The 17,879-nt window shown below is 44.8% G+C and overlaps 1 protein-coding gene across 6 annotated transcripts in view; it reads right to left on the reverse strand.

Moving 5' to 3' along the window:
* The window catches only part of nfic (nuclear factor I/C), a 441,536-nt gene that overhangs the window by 187,439 nt on the left and 236,218 nt on the right, over positions 1 to 17,879 (reverse strand). For all 6 annotated transcript variants that reach the window (XM_070859816.1, XM_070859817.1, XM_070859813.1 and 3 more), the window contains exon 3: positions 8,228 to 8,299. In XM_070859816.1, coding sequence (XP_070715917.1) covers positions 8,228 to 8,299 — 72 coding nt within the window. The remainder of the gene's footprint in view (positions 1 to 8,227; positions 8,300 to 17,879) is intronic.

Consider the following 17,879-nt stretch of genomic DNA (forward strand, 5'->3'; position numbering starts at 1 on the left):
TAAACAATAGGACAATCTCTCTCAATTTGACATGCTTTCACAAGTTAAATCGTTTATTTAAACGTTTAATTGAAATCGGTTGTCCAATTTGTATTTCAATTATTTTAAAAATACACAAACTAAAATACTGTTATGTACAGTGACAAAATTTCTCTTTTCCACTGAGAAAATAATTGAGAATTTATAATTCAAAGATAAAAATCTCCCATGAAATGCATGCTGTTTTATGTATTACTAGCAGTTTTCCTGTGGCGTTACTCAGTGAAAATCAGGAGGATATGCTGTTTTATAACCTGCCATGTAATGTACAATGTCATCATCATCATAGGCAGTCCCTCGGAATCGAGGAGGACTTGCTTCCACTCCCAAAGTGAGTTCTTTGATGGCTGAACAGTCCGATACGAGAGCCACAGACCCTGTTACTGTTGGGGGAAGGGGTCGGTGGGGCTGGTTTGCCGCACGCTCCTTCCACTGCCTGCGTCAAAGAGCTCAAAGCCCTCCCGGATGGACTTTCTCCACCACGGGCGGTCTGCGGCCAGGGTCTCCCAGGTGTCAGTGGTGATGTCGCACTTTACCAGGGAGGCTTTGAGGGTGTCCTTATAACGTTTCCGCTGTCCTCCTTTGGCTCATTTACTATGAAGGGGCTCCGCATAAAGCATTTGCTTAGGGAGTCTCGAATCTGGCATGCGTACTATGTGGCCTGCCCAGCGAAGCTGATCGAGTGTGGTCAGTGCTTCAATGCTGGGGATGTTAGCCTGGTCGAGGACAATGATGTTGGTGCGCCTGTCCCCCCAGGAGATTTGCAGGATCGTTAGTGATATATCTCCAGTGACTTGAGGTGCCTTCTGTACATCATGCCTCAGACCCATACAGGAGTGTGGGTATTACTACAGCCCTGTAGAGCATGAGTTTGGTGGTAGATTTGAGGGCCTGGTCTTCAAACATTCTTTTTCGCAGGCGGCCGAAGGCTGCGCTGGCGCACTGGAGGCGATGCTGAATCTCCGCATCAATGTCTGCCTTTGTTGATAAGAGGCTCCCGAGATATGGGAAATGGTCCACGTTGTCCAGGGCCGCGCCGTGGATCTTGATGTTTGGAGGTCAGTGCTGTGCGGCAGTAACAGGCTGGTGAAGGACTTTTGTCTTATGGATGTTAAGCCTAAGGCCCATGCTTTCATATGCCTCAGTGAATACACTGACTATATCCTGGAGTTTAGCCTCTGAATGTGCACTGACGCAGGCATCATCCGCATACTGCAGCTCAACGACAGAGGTTGGGGTGATCTTGGACCTGGCCTGGAGGCGGCGTAGGTTAAACAGCTTCTCACTGATTCTGTAGTTTAGTTCCACTCCAGCGGGGAGCTTGTTGACTGTGAGGTGGAGCATGGTGGCGAGGAAGATTGAGAAGAGGGTTGGAGCGATAACGCAGCCCTGTTTGACCCCGGTCCGGACGTAGATTGGGTCTGTAATGGATCTGTTGGTAAGGATCACGGCCTGCATATCATCGTGAAGCAGGCGAAAGATGTTGACAAACTTTTGGGGGCATCCGAAATGGAGGAGGACACTCCATGGACCCTTACGGTTGAGTGTCAAAGGCCTTTGTAAGATCGAAAAAGGCCATGTATAAGGGCTGGCGCTGCTCCCTGCATTTTTCCTGCAACTGGCGCGCTGCAAAGATCATGTTTGTTGTGCCCCGTAGGGGACGAAATCCGCATTGTGATTCCGGGAGGAGCTCCTCGGCCACAGGGAGAACACGATTGAGGAGAACTCGAGCGACAACTTCCCCAGTAGCTGAAAGCAGGGAGATTTCCCTGTAGCTGCCGCAGTCGGACTTGTTCCCCTTTTTAAAAATGGTCACAATCACTGCATCTCTGAGATCTCCCGGCATGCTCGCCTCCTTCCAGATGAGAGCGATGAGGTCATGTATCCGCGCCAACAGCGTCTCTCCGCCATATTTTAGCGCTTCAGCAGGGATTCCATCCGCACCCGTAGTCTTGTTATTCTTAAGCTGTTTTATGGCTTTGCCTATCTCATGCAACGTTGGAGTTTCACTGAGTTGGTGACGGGTGGCATGCTGCGGGATGGAATCGAGAACACTCGAGTCAAAGGCAGAGTCTCGATTGAGGAGATCTTCAAAGTGCTCCTTCCATCGGGCCCTGACAGCCTCGGTGTCCTTGATGAGTGTTTCCCGGTTCTTGGCCAGGAGTGGGGTGGGGCCTTGGGAGTTTGGACCGTAGGTGGCCTTGACTGCAGTGAAGAATCCTTGCATATCGTGGCTGTCGGCCAGTTGTTGTATATCCTGTGCTTTCTCCATCCACCACCTGTTCTTTAGGTCCCGAGTTTTTTGTTGAACCTAAGCCTTGAGCCATCTGTAATGTTGTTTTGCAGCTCCCGAGTTGGGCTGTTGCTTGAGGCTCAGAAATGCTTTGCGCTTGCGATCTATTAGTTCTTCGATCTCCTGATCATTTTCATCAATCCAATGTATTATCAGGATCACTGATTTAGTGACGGAATAGGTGCAATTCTGTTTTTATTACATACTTTTCTGGATTGTTTACTGGTGCTTTAGAGAGTGAATTCCACAATTGTTATTTATTCCGTGATAACATTAAATGACGGCCATTGTTTTCTGTATATTCCTTTACTAAAGTGTGCTCATTTTCATTCCATAGTTGAAGATATGCAGCAAGATGGAATGTGTAGCGGTACTGGAGAAGGCGTTGGGGCTTAGTTGCACTGGAGGGAAGTTATGGGTTATGAAAGTACTGTGGACAATCCTGGGCTTTGGTAGCAGTAGGGGATTTGTCCTGAGGCTTGGCAGAGCTGGGGGCACTGAGACTGTGCTGTGCAGATCCTGAGTTTTATTCCTCTACTCATAGTCTTCTTGCTACATCGTTTTCTGCATGAATATCATCCAAGTCTATTTCTCCCTTCACCATTAGCTGATCCTGGTTGGTTTTACTCCCCCCACCTCCCCCTTCCCCACACATATCCCTTCCTAGTTTAAAGTTTCCTCTCTGATGTAAGCATCCAACTGGAAATGACTTTGGTTAACTTTAATCCAATTCTAGTGGTTGAGACTTCACAGAACAAAGGTACACATAATCTGGCACTAAATTGTCAGTCTCATTCAAGGAGGCCACAAAAAACAACTGGTGTGGCAAAAAGGAAATGTCTGACTGGTGCAGTACAAGGTGTTCCCCTGAGGTTTGGGTTTCAAGCACATTGTTGGAGCAGAATAAGAGGAGCTTTTCTCTATGCCTCTATATTTAAATAACTAAAATTATAAATAAATATTTTTACACAGTGGGGGGGAGTTCTTGTAGCATATCGGTCTGACCACTGAAGTTATTTTTATCACGGAAATTGGTCTTGCAGCATTTGAAATTTCAAATATACCAGGCAGATAGGGCAAAGGTTTAAAGCTCACTGACAGGCCTCCACAGCAAGGTGTCCGACCACTGGAACAGATTTTGAGGATTAAGTATGAGTTTATGACCCTGGATGCAGTTTGAATTTACTGGGTCTGACTCACATTGATCTTTAAAGTACAAATAATCTACACCAAAATATCAAGGCTAGTCAGAGCTAGTTTGTTTTAAAGGGTAGCATGCACATCATAACCAAATCCTTTTATCTTACAATTGATCATTTGTCTTCAGAAGGGTATTCATGATAAGTTAGGTGAATTTATAGAGAGGTATGGGAATTTCCTTTGTGCACTATTACGGCTGAAATCGTGAACTCATTCTTTATAAAGAGGAGTATGGATTTGCCACAAAGAGCACACCGAGAACATTTCCCCCTGTGGTTCATTGTTGCGCGACAATCTTAAGTAATAGTCAGTTGAAGTTGTAATAAAAAGTTAAAAACCACAATCCTGTGTGCAATCTTTCTGCTTCGACCCTGTGCCCCACGAAGAGAGAATGCTAAGTGAGGTATTGAGGACTTCTTTCTGAAGTGACGAAGTTTCAATAACAAGGATGGGCACACTTAATTGCACCTTGAGGTCTGGGGCAAAATGACATTTTATTTTTGTACTTTTAAACCTGTCTTTGTTCATGGCTCGCTGACAAGGCATGTCCATCCTTGACAGTAAATATGGTAAAAAATACTAATTCTAATTAATCATTTTATTTTAAATGCCAAAGAATAACATGCACAAGGGTTTCAGAGAAAAGGGAAATGTTTCTGACTTCAGATTGAATTACATTAGCTTAGGCTTTCCCCAAAGTTGCTAATATGTCTCATAATATCAGATGCTACTTTGAGGAACTGAGTTAGAAACACACAATCATACAGCACGGAAGGAGGCCATTGGCCCATCATGCCTGTGCTGGCTCTTTGAAAGAGCTATCCAACTCGTCCCACCCCTTGTTCTTTCCCCATAGTCCTGCAATTGTTTCCCCTTCAAGTATATATCCAATTCCCTTTTCAAAGTTACTATTGAATCTGCTTCCATCGCTCTTTCACGCATTTCAGATCATAACAACTTGCTGCGCAAAAAGGTTTCTCCTCATCTCCCCTCCTGGTTCTTTTGCCAATTACCTTAAATCTCCCTCCGCTGGTTAACCTTCCCGCCAGTGGAAACAATTTCCAATTGAATTTAGTTTAAAAGTAAAAGCTGATCTGTAGTTTGGTTACTACTTGGGGCCAGTTAGATATATAGTAATGGTCTCGTAAATTCCCATGTTACTAATTTTCATCTGGCTGTGTAATGCCTATAAGTGCTATTTTTACACATCAGTCTTACTCAAGTGGTATAATACACCTCATGAGCCGTCACTAGCACTTATATTATTTGATTCTGGCTAACCCTACCCCATACCTCGACATCCAGGCCATGGGTTTCCACTTCTGTGATGCTCTGCTGTGGTTTTATGGCCATTATTGAGAATGGGCAGAAGGTTGTGAGCTGACGACTGTAGAAGTGGGAAATTCAGATCTCACACGTTTGACTTGTGACAAAGGGTCTACATCTGAAGCATTAACTTGTCTGCTCTCTCTCTTTCTCTCTGCAGATTCTGACTGACCTGCCGAATGTCTCCAGCATTTTCTGTTTTGGTTCAAATGTCCAACAGCTGCATTTTTGTCTTTGAATATTTAACGTTGTTCCCAACAAAATGTAATATCTGAGTAATTTCAGAGATAATCACACAGAAAAAGTCTTTCTCATCCTGACTGGCAGGGTCTACACCACTGCTAACTGATTGTCACTGTCATTCAGTGAAGGGATTAGATCAATCTGTTATGTTTGAACACCTTACCTGTGATCTGATTGTCGAAATGCATGATTGGAAATGAATTACATGAAGGCATCATGCTGAAAGAGCTCAGCTGCTGCAGGCTAATCGCCATGCGTTTTAACAATCAATCGATTAGGCACGTACAGAAACCCCATAAGCTTGATTGGGGATCACATAAAAAACACATTTACAAAGCAAATAAATGTTGTTAATTACATATTTAAAATTAATTGAAATATCATTTAATTAAACATTTAAAACAAAATGTAATTTAAAAACAAAATAAATGTAAACGTTTTAAAGGGGCTAAAAAATAACCTTTTACCAGGCGTAAGAATTTCACAGGCTTTTTCCGGGCAAATAGCCCAACTCTCTGCCCATGAATGCCCTTTTCCCGGGGATGGCTACGATCTGCCAAGAAGATTCTTGACAGATCGCAAGTTCTGGGTTTTCGCGCATGCAGGAGCCTTTATGGGTGCGTACGTAGGCCCTGGAAAATATGGGCCATTATTTTAATGGAAAAATGTAACCGGTGAAGATCCAGATCCACACGTTCCCCACTGAGTTCCCATCCCAAGTCTCTTTTATACTGGTCATTTAGTTTGGATTTTGGGAGGCCAGCATCCATCAGCCAGTTCCCAGATTTATGCTACTTAATCCGCCTTTCTTCTCCTGCCAACATAATTGTACATCCAGGGTTTTTTTCCAGCCCACAATTCTATTGCTAGGATAAACGTTGGATTTACTAGTGTTAATGCCACGACAATGGTCATGGAATCAGAGCAAAAACAGTGCCCTATAAAAGCAGCTATGGAGTATCAATTTTGAGGCTGTTTAAATTGAGTTGGAGCTTGAGATTTCTCTCGCCCCGCTCGACCTGACTGAAAGGGTGGAAATCCAGCCCATTTGAAGGAATACCTTGTGTAGCTGCATCGCTGCATGGAGATAGTCACCCAATCACCATATCCAACCCCCGCCCCCCACAATCTATCACTTTGGTGTTGAAGGAGTATTTAAGGATTAAGCAGTATGTAACCAACACTTGGTGTTCTGATGAAAGATCAACGACCTAAATTGTTAACTCTGTTTTTCTCTCTCTATACAGATGCTGCCTTACCTGCTGAGTTTTTCCAGCATTTTCTGTTTTTATTTCAGATTCTCAGCATCCGCGGTAGTTTGCTTTAGTAGGTAGCGATCTGAATTGACACCAATCCTCTAATCCCAGTACTCTCTAATTTGCTTATCCTTATACATTTCGCACCTCTGAACATTTACCTATAAACTGAACTCCAATGTTGGCAAGCAGCTGATTAAGGAGATGAGATTAGTGGTGATATATAATACCAATGATTTTCACAGCAGGCAACTTGTTTTTGGTGTGAAATGCTTGGGTATTAGATAGCTGTATATATATCAAAGGAAATTTGGACATTATTTGGAACCAATATACCAACTGTTAGTGTAAGCATCGATAGGTCAGGCACTGGGTTTGCATTTAGTTACTGGGGGCAAAAGTGTGGATGAAAAACAAGAGTAGAAGCTGGTAGGGGCAAAATTCCTTGGTGGGAAGGGACAATTTCTGCAACTGCAGAATGGCAGAACCTTAGGGGCCCTGATTATAAACTGCGGCAATGTGAGTAGAAAGCTTTCAGTGCAGGTCGGTGGGTACAGCTAACCCAGGCTGTAATAGGGTTCTACATCATATCACACATCGAGGGCAGCACCAAGTTCTCTTTGTTTTAAGCTGCAAGTACAAAGAATTTTCTGCTTAACCAGACTGACTTCCTATTAAACAGTTCTGCTTACCGTTCCTTAAAGCTGTAATGCATTACTATAGTCCAAGTTACTGCCTGTTCTGTATTGCTGCAGAGGTTTTAACTTTGCAATGATACAAAATGTGTAGTATAACTGAAGGGAAGCTATTCTCCAATCATGTTGGTGTGCGACCACCACCAGGAGACTTAAATTGCTATAATAACAGTTTAATTACAGCCAGTGAAAAATTAACACTTTAAACTTGTTTGAAGTTTACAAAATTGACTTTTTAAAAGAGCCAACTGTCCTATTAGCTATTTCATGACAATAACATTGTATCTAGCATTCAGATAGTAGAACATTATGCACAAGTTGAAATACACACATGTAATGCTGCTCTTTCTCCTATTATATAACTGCATTATACAGATGAATGAAGTCTAAAGTTTAACCCACATGGTGCACAACAGAACAGAATAACTAACCGAGTGAGTTCAGTATAACTGAGCGACTGGGGAGCTGAAACTAAAGATTAACACAGACAGAGGGAGAGAAGTATCACTGTATACTCAGTAACACAGAGAGGAGGGATGGAAGGATCACTGTATACATCAGTGACACTGAGGGGGGGGGGGTAGTATCATTGTATACTCAGTAACACTGGGGAGGGGGAGTATCACTGTATACTCATTAACACTGAGACAGGGCGGGGGGGAGTATCACTGTATACTCAGTAACACAGAGAGGGGGGGAGTATCATTGTATACTCAGTAACACTGGGGAGGGGGAGTATCACTGTATGCTCAATAATACTGGGGGGGGGGGAAGTATCACTGTATACTCAGTAACAGTGAGAGGGAGGGAGGGAAGTATCACTGTATACTCAGTAACACTGAGGGGGGGGGGGGGGAGTATCACTGTATACTCAGTAACACTGAGGGGGGGAGTATCACTGTATACTCAGTAACACTGAGGGGGAGGGAGTATCACTGTACACTCAGTAACACTGAGGGGGGGGGGAGTATCACTGTATAGTCAGTGACACAGAGTGGGGGTGGGGGGTTATTACTGTATTCTCAGTAACACTGAGAGAGGGTGGAGGAGTTAATGACTGTATACTCAGTAACACTGAGAGGACGGAGGGAAGTATCACTGCATACATCAGTGACACTGACAAAGGGACGAAAGTATCACAATTATAATTTTATGTTAGCAAGCTCAACACTCACCAATTGTTCCTGTCTTGCTGTCATCAGCCTCAGAGCCAATAGCAGGCCTCGGGCTGCCACCCTGCTCTGAATCTGCAAGAAAAAGAAGGTTTGGATGAGGAGGAACAGTTAAAACAGAACATCAAAAAGCTACAATAATAATGAGCTTATAAAATTAATCATGGAGTGATATGAAGTTCATGCTATCTCCCCAGCAGGGTACTGTGTAGTGCAGCATCCCAGGATGGCTGTGCTATGTCTGGGTAGATTAATTAGTAGATTTCACTTCAGTATCAATGAGCTACTCGGGAGAATGTCATTTAGTTTACCAATCCAATTAGATGCTGAGAGGTTGTTTCCACTGGCTGGCGAGTCTAGAACTAGGGGTCATCGTCTCAGGATAAGGGGTCAGCCATTTAGCACTGAGATGAAGCGAAATTTCTTCACTCAGAAGGTGGTGAATCTTTGGAATTCTCTACTGTGGATGCTCTGTCGATGAGTATATTCAAGAATGAGATCGCTAAGATTTTTGGACACTAAGGGAATCAAGGGATATGGGGATCGGGCGGGAAAGTGGAGTTGAGGATGAAGATCAGCCATGATCTTATGATGATGGCGGAGCAGGCGCGATGGGCCATATGGCCCGAATCCTGTTCCTATTTCTTATGTTCTTAATGCCTCCAGAATGAAATCAGTTCTGGATTTCGTAAATATTGTTGAATGTGCATATCTGAGGCATGTGGCACAGGAACATGACATTTAAATACACAGCTAGCTCCACCAACTAATTTAAAACTCCTGGGTTGGGGGGGGGAGGAGGGGAGATTTTGACTGTGCGATAGTGTAAAATGGGTGAGAATCGGCAGCACATTTTACATCACTCCCCATTTCTATTTTCCTTGCCTTCAATCAACAATGCATCCTGGGACCCCACAATCAAACAATTTTACAAAACTTTTTATATAGATTGGCTAGTGAAACAACATGTACTTTTTTTGGAAAATGCATACACTCTGCTTCTCTTCAGTGTAATTGTATCCTAAAAGCAGACCAAAGTAGAATGAGACTTCCTGGAGAAGGGAATCTCACTCCACTTTACTTAACAGCCAGTTTGGTCCTTCAAACTTGATTTCTGCTCCGAGTTTAGCAGCAGTTTCAGCTTTTCACTGACACTAAACTTGTGGAATGTGTTTGTGCCTGATGTTATATAGTGATCCTGCAGACAACAAAGCCATTTCATTACCTACATTGGTTAGCAGGTTAGAGTTACGGTCACAGAGTTCCAGTCATGTCAATGCGGTATGAACTTCCGAATTATGTGATCAAGCAACTCATTTTATGGCTGGAATGGATTTGAAATTGAAACTAAAGTGAAACAAGCCAATGGAAAAGATGGTGCAGATAACCATTGTCAAGTGCATTATGTTTAGCGCATGGCAACTTTTGTTTAAGATTTGATAATTTCTTGACTAAAATACCTACGTTTTCCCATACATTTCTTCACTCAATTTCTCCTATGACACCGATTGCAAAAAACGTTATTTATGTCACACATCAGAAAACAACTATAAGTATAAGTAAGAAATAACTGGACTGATGTCAAACACCACACATTAGCAGCACACGCTGCTAATATTCTTCAAATTACCCATTATTTTCCACTGAAGCCTTAGGCCTGCCACTTTCTTTCCTACTATTTATAGCGTGTCTAAAAGGAAATAGTTCAATCAGGTGTGGAATTAGAAAGGGACAACAAGTATTGTTGAGTTGGTATAATTTTCACAAACCTAAGAGCCAGGAACAACAAAAAGAACACAACTATTGCAAAGCAAGGGAGCTTAATTTATTCACAACTTTTTATGAAATTCTTATTAGGCGGGAAATGGTGTTAGAGAAATTGATGGGATTGAAGGCCGATAAATCCCTGGGGCCTGATAGTCTGCATCCCAAAGTAGCCCTAGAAATAGTGGATGCATTGGTGATCATTTTCCAACAGTCTATCGACTCTGGATCGGTTCCTATGGACTGGAGGGTAGCTAATGTAACACCACTTTTTAAGAAAAGAGGGAGAGAGAAAAGAAGGTAATTATAGACCGGTTAGCTGACATCAGTAGTGGGGAAAATGTTGGAATCAATTACTAAAGATGAAATAGCAGCACATTTAGAAAGCAGTGACGGGATCGGCCCAAGTCAGCATGGATTTATGAAAGGGAAATCATGCTTGACAAATCTTCTGGAATTTTTTGAGTATGTAACTAGTAGAGTGAACAAGGGAGAACCAGTGGATGTGGTGTATTTGGACTTTCAAAAGACTTTTGACAAGGTCCCACACAAGAGATTGGTGTGCAAAATTAAAGCACATGGTATTGGGGGTAATATACGGACATGGATAGAGAACTGGTTGGCAGACAGGAAGCAGAGAGTCGGGATAAACGTGTCCATTTCAGAATGGCAGGCAGTGATTATTGGGGTACCGCAGGGCTCAGTGCTGGGACCCCAGCTATTTACAATATACATTAATGATTTGGATGAGGGAATTGAGTGTAATATCTCCAAGTTTGCAGATGACACGAAGCTGGGTGGCGGTGTGAGCTGTGAGGAGGTCGCTAAAAGGCTGCAGGGTGACTTGGACAGGTTAGGTGAGTGGGCAAACGCGTGGCTGATGCAGTATAATGTGGATAAATGTGAAGTTATCCACTTTGGTGGCAAAAACACGAAGGCAGAATATGCAGAATATTATCTGAATGGTGGCAGATTAGGAAAAGGGGAGGTGCAGCGAGACCTGGGTATCATGGTACATCAGTCATTGAAAGTTGGCATGCCGGTTCAGCAGGCGGTGAAGGCGGCAAATGGTATGTTGGCCTTCATAGCTAGGGGATTTGAGTATAGGAGCAGGGAGGTCTTACTGCAGTTGTACAGAGCCTTAGTGAGGCCTCACCTGGAATATTGTGTTCAGTTTTGGTCTCCTAATCTGAGGAAGGATGTTCTTGCTATTGAGGGAGTGCAGCGAAGGTTCACCAGACTGATTCCCGGGATGGCAGGACTGACATATGGGGAGAGACTGGATCGACTGGGCCTGTGTTCATTGGAGTTTAGAAGGATGAGAGGGGATCTCATAGAAACATATAAAATTCTGATGGGACTGGACAGGTTAGATGCAGGAAGAATGTTCCCGATGTTGGGGAAGTCCAGAACCAGGGGTCATAGTCTAAGGATAAGGGGTAAGCCATTTAGGACTGAGATGAGAAGAAACTTCTTCACTCAGAGAGTTGTTAACCTGTGGAATTCCCTGCCGCAGAGTTGTTGATGCCAATTCATTGGATATATTCAAGGGGGAAGTTAGATATGGCCTTTACGGCTAAAGGGATCAAGGGGTATGGAGAGAAAGCAGGAAAGGGGTACTGAGATGAATGATCAGCCATGATCTGATTGAATGGTGGTGCAGGCTCAAAGGGCCGAATGGCCTACTCCTGCACCTATTTTCTATGTTTCTATGTATTATTGCTCAGAAAGCTCAGTCGTAGTACATACAGAGACCACAATGCAACCAAATATTGACTGCAGCAGAGGACTGCAAAGTAAGCTGTTGTTGATTTATGTTAGTGACAGAGTGCACTGAAATGCTCCAATTGAAGAATGGAACATTATACTTAAAATTAGTTTTGTTTTCATTTTAGAGACCATAATTGATCTAAAAGCCTCCAGAATAATGATTGCAATCAGGATACTGGACTCATTCAAGTAGGCTCCATGCTGTGATGGGAGGACAGTAGGATTGGAATGATGAATTCAAATGAGTTGAATGGCCTTCTTCATCCAAACTTACCTCGTGATCTTTTGTGAAAATTTCGATTTTTTTTGTTGTTGTCCTCTGGCCTAACAGAAAAGGCAATCATTGTTGTGTTCAGGTCTTGTTTTGTGATGCCAATAGACTGAAGACAGTTCGAAGTTGACATTAAATAACTGGTAATAGTATAAAGTATTTTCTCACATGCAGTGGTTCTTCATCCAATCATACTATTTTGGTAAAATAAAACCTACAGTATCAAACCGAAATTTAATTTAATTTAAAAATGGTATTATCTCGGAGCCTGGAAGGGAATTTTACTATTAACGATCAACATGTTGTGATGGTGTAAACTAACTGGAACTTATAGTTCACAGTGCTGCATGGGAAACCAGAGGCTGTAAGTTTAGCCATTGAGTGATAACTTCAGTTAAGTTATCTTAAGTTATATGAAGATATCATTGTTGTCATAGAATCATTGGCCTCAATTTTCCCCAATGCCGTTTGTTGTCCACTGCAAGAGTTACGCCCTTTTTTTTGGCCTCGACTACTCCAAAAAATAACTAACAAATGTCCCTGTTCTATGTTTTGAAATTGGCGCTGCGCAACCTATCTTTTAGCTTCGGGGGAGTGGAGCCTAGTGACTGTTCCGAAAAAACAATGCCCCCCCCACCCCCATCCCCGGCTTCTGTACATGCGCAAAAAAAGGACCTTTTTGACATGACTGCTATGGATGCACATGCCCAGTATACCTCCCAGTCTGCATTCGGCCATTTTTAAAGAGCCAGTTGTGTGTGAGAACTTTAATTCTCATTGGAACAATCGGAGCTGCAATACAATATGTAACGCGGCTCAAGGACCAAGAATTTTTTTACAGGATGAAGTGGAGGCACTGGTTACTGTAATTGAGGCCAGATGGCAAGATGGCACGAGCTGGGCACCAGCAGAGGTCGCATAAAACTTTCACCAAAAGAAATGAAGAAACGCTAGAACCAACTTGCAGAAGATTACTGTACAATGGTGACCACCCCGAGGACTGCAGACCGGTGCAAAAAGTGGCAGGACCTTGGTCAAGTAGTTAGTGTAAGTAATATTTTCATTTATTCAATGGAATTGCAATTGTAAATGTGACCATCTGTATATGTCCCACCCAGCAGAAAGACACCCTCTCTAAAAAGTTCTATTTTAGCGTTGCAGAAGAAAGTGGCACACAACAAAAGGGAAAGAACTTGAACAGGAGGAGGCCCGGCAAATCTACACCAACTGATACCCTTGGAAGAGAGGGTTGCTGCTTTGATGGGTCCTGCCTGGAGAAAAGTAACCACTACTGCACAAGCTGGGCCCAACTCGAGGGAGAGGGTAAGTCCTGCAAATTCCACAGTCTGGCTTTCCTAAATGTTAAGTACTGCGCGGGCTAGCCATGCTTCGGTTCATGGGGACGTCTCCGTCAGCTACGCTTCGGTTGATGCAATGTGCAATCATTCATCGGGGTCCTTCAAATGACCCTGCTGCCTGTGCTGTGTGAGCCTACTCATGCCACCTTGTCCCCTCCTCTGCTGCTAACCATATGTCTGTTCTGTTATATTTTGCAGAACTTGAGGCTGACGAGGCCGAAGCCGATGCAGAAGAAAATTCAGACGCGGGTTGTTATACATGTATACTTGTATTTACTTTGTACAGCCACCAGAGGGCTCATCCCCTGGAGTCCCAAGGGATCCCATAATCCCTTGGGAGCACAGGTATTTAAGGAGGCTTCACAGGTTGGAGAGGCACTCTGGAGACTTGCAATAAAAGACCACGGTCACACTTTACTTTGAGCTGACAGTATTCAGTCTGACTCTTTCTCCATACACAACAACTGGTGACGAGATACAGACATCGTACCCAAAGATGCAGAGAACAGTGGGCATCCTGGAGAAATTCTCGGAGGGAGATGATTGGGAAACTTTTTTGGAGCGACTCGACCAATATTTTGTGGCCAACGAGCTAGATGGGGAAGAGAGCGCTGCCAAATGAAGGGCGATTCTCCTTATCGTCTGTGGGGCACCAACGTATGGCCTCATGAAGAATCTGCTCACTCCAGCGAAACCCACGGAGAAATCGTACGATGATTTGTGCTCACTGGTCCGGGAACATTTGAACCCGAAGGAAAGCATTCTGATGGCGAGGTACCGGTGTAGACACCTACAAAAGGTCTGAAGGCCAGGAAGTGGCGAGTTATGTCGCCGAGCTAAGACGCCTTGCAGGACTTTGCGAATTTGAAGGACATTTGGAGCACATGCTCAGAGACTTTTTCGTACATGGCATTGACCCCGAAATCATACTTTGCAAACTTTTGACTGTAGAGACCCCAACCTTGAGTAAGGCCATAGCGATAGCCCAGGCGTTCATTGCCACCAGTGACAATATGCAAAACGCTCAACACACAAGTGCCGCTACAAGTACTGTGAACAAAGTGATGTTGTTTTCGAATCGTAACGTACAGGGCAGGTCACACATACCTGCAGCTACACGTCCGCAGATGTCTCAGAGTCCACCATCAAGTGTGATGAATGCAAGGTCATTAACACCTTGTTGGCGCTGCGGGGGTGATCATCGTTTCCATTCATGCCGATACAAAGAGTACGTTTGCAAGGGCTGTGGAACAATGGGACACCTCCAATGAGTGTGCAGGCGAGCTGCAAAGCCTGTTAAACCTGCAAACCACCATTTTGCAGAGGAGGACAAATCCACAGAGGATCATGATGAATCAGAGCCTCAGATCAAGGAGGCAGAGGTACATGAGGTGCACACATTCATCATGAATTGTCCCCCGATAATGCTGAATGTTGAACTAAATGGACTCCCGGTGTCAATGGAGCTGGACACGGGCGCGAGCCAGTCCATCATGGGCAAATAGACTTTCAAAAGGTTGTGGTGCAACAAGGCCTCAAGGCCAGTCTTAACACCAGCTCGCACGAAACTAAGAACTTACATGAAAAAGCTGATACCTGTAATTGGCAGTGCTACCATAAAGGTCTCCTACAATGGAGCGGTGCACAAGCTACCACTCTGGGTGGTGCCAGGCGATGGTCCCATACTGCTCGGCAGGAGCTGGCTGGGAAAGATACACTGGAACTGGGATGACGTCCGATCGCTATCGCCCGCTGACGACACTTCGTGTTCACAGGTCTTAAATAAATTTATTTTGCTGTTCGAACCAGGCATCGGTAAATTCCAAGGAGCAAAAGTGCACATCCACCTAATTCCGGGGGGCGCAACCCCATCACAAGGCGAGAGCAGTACCGTACATGATGAGAGAAAGAGTAGAGATCGAGCTGGACGGGCTGCAAAGAGAGCGCATCATTTTCCCGATCGAGTTCAACGAGTGGGCCAGTCCTATCGTCCCAGTCCTCAAGGGAGACGGCACCGTCAGAATCCGTGGCGATTACAAAGTAACTATCAATCGTTTCTCCCTGCAGGACCAATACCCACTACCAAAGGCCGACCACCTCTTTGCAACGCTGGCAGGAGGAAAGACATTCACGAAGCTGGATCTGACTTCAGCCTACATGACGCAGGAACTGGAGGAATCATTGAAGGCCCTCACCTGCATCAACACGCACACAGGTCTTTTTGTGTATAACAGATGCCCGTTTGGAATCCGATATTCCAGAGAAACATAGAAAGCTTACTGAAGTCGGTCCCGCACATCGTGATCTTCCAGGAGACATCTTAGTCACAGGTCGGATCACAGTCGAGCATCTGCAAAATGTGGAGGAGGTTCTTAGTCGACTCAACCGCGTGGGGCTCAGGTTAAAACGCTCAAAGTGCATTTTCCTAACGCCTGAAGTGGAGTTCCTGGGAAGGAGGATTGTGGTGGACGGCATCAGACCCACCAACGCGAAGATGGAGGCAATCGAGAACGCACCGAGGCCACAGAACATGACCGAGCTGCGGTCGTTTCTGGGACTCCTGAACTACTTTGGTAACTTCTTACCGGGTCTCAGCACACTGTTAGAACCACTGCATGTCTTACTACGAAAAGGGGACGAATGGGTTTGGGGCAAAAGCCAAGAAAATGCCTTTGTAAAAGTGAGAAAATTGTTATGCTCAAACAAATTGCTTGTGTTGTATGATTCATGTAAGCGTTTGGTACTAGCATGTGATGTGTCGTCATATGGCGTCGGGTGTGTATTGCAGCAAGTTAATGATTTCGGGAAACTGCAACCGGTTGCTTATGCATCCAGGAGTCTGTCTAAGGCTGAGAGAGCCTACAGCATGATTGAAAACGAAGCGTTAGCGTGTGTCTATGGGGGTAAAGAAAATGCATCTATACCTGTTTGGGCTAAAATTCAAATAGGAAACTGACCATAAACCACTTATATCCCTGTTCTCCGAGAGTAAAGGGATAAATATCAACGCATCGGCCCGCATCCAGAGATGGGCGCTCACATTGACCGCATACAACTACGCCATCCGCCACAGGCCAGGCACAGAAAACTGCGCCGATGCTCTCAGTAGGCTGCCATTGCCCACCATGGGGGTGGAAATGGCGCAGCCCGTAGATCTAGCCATGGCTATGGAAGCATTTGAGAGTGAGCAATCACCCGTCACTGCCCGGCAGATCAAAACCAGGACCCTTATTATCTCTAGTCAAAAGCTGTGTGTTTCACAGGAGCTGGTCCAGTGTCCCAGTGGAAATGCAGGAAGAGATAAAGCCGTTCCAGTGGCGTAAAGATGAAATGTCTATACAGGCAGACTGCTTCTGTGGGGCAATCGAGTAGTGGTCCCCAAGAAGGGCAGAGACACCTTCATCAATGACCTCCACAGTACACACCCAGGCATTGTAATGATGAAAGCGATAGCCAGATCCCACGTGTGGTGGCCCGGTATCGATGCGGACTTAGAGTCCTGCGTTCACAGATGTAATACATGCTCGCAGTTAAGCAATGTACCCAGGGAGGCACCGCTAAGTTTATGGTCTTGGTCCTCCAAACCGTGGTCTAGAGTATACGTCGACTATGCAGGCCCGTTCTTGGGTAAAACGTTCCTTGTGATTGTAGACGCGTACTCCAAGTAGATTGAATGTGAGATAATGTCGGCTAGCATGTCCGCTGCCGCTACTGAAAGCCTGCGGGCCATGTTTGCCACACACGGCTACCCGATGTCCTGGTGAGTGACAACAGGCCATGTTTTACAAGTGCTAAGTTCAAAGAATTCATGACCCGTAACGGGATCAAACATGTCACATCTGCCCCGTTTAAACGAGCGTTCAATGATCAGGCAGAGAGAGCAGTGCAAACCATCAAGCAAGGCTTGAAGAGGGTAACTGAAGGCTCACTGCAGACTCGCCTATCCCGAGTCCTGCTTTGCTACTGCACGAGACCTCACTCACTCACTGGGATCCCACCTGCTGAACTGCTCATGAAAAGAGCACTTAAGACAAGGCTCTCGTTAGTTCACCCTGATCTACATGAACAGGTAGAGAGCAGGCGGCTTCAACAAAGTGCATACCATGATAGCGCAAAGGTGTCACGCAAGATTGAAATCAATGATCCTGTATTTGTATTAAATTATGGACAAGGTCCCAAATGGCTTCCCAGCACTGGCGTGTCCAAAGAGGGGATCAGGGTGTTTCGGGTCAAACTTTCAAATAGACTCATTTACCGGAAACACTTGGACCAAATCAAACTCAGATTCACGGACTATCCTGAGCAACCCACCTTGGACCCTACTTTTTATGATTCCCCCAACATACACACCAGTGGCAACCGGCACCACGGTTGACCACAAAGCAGAACCCATCACCCACAGCAGCCCAGTGAGGGCCCAACAAATGATTCAACACCAGCTTTCACACCGAGACGATCAACCAGGGCAAGAAGGACCCCAGATCGACTCACA

This window comes from Pristiophorus japonicus, chromosome 18, assembly GCF_044704955.1.
Source record: "Pristiophorus japonicus isolate sPriJap1 chromosome 18, sPriJap1.hap1, whole genome shotgun sequence".
In the NCBI taxonomy this organism is placed as follows: domain Eukaryota; kingdom Metazoa; phylum Chordata; class Chondrichthyes; family Pristiophoridae; genus Pristiophorus; species Pristiophorus japonicus.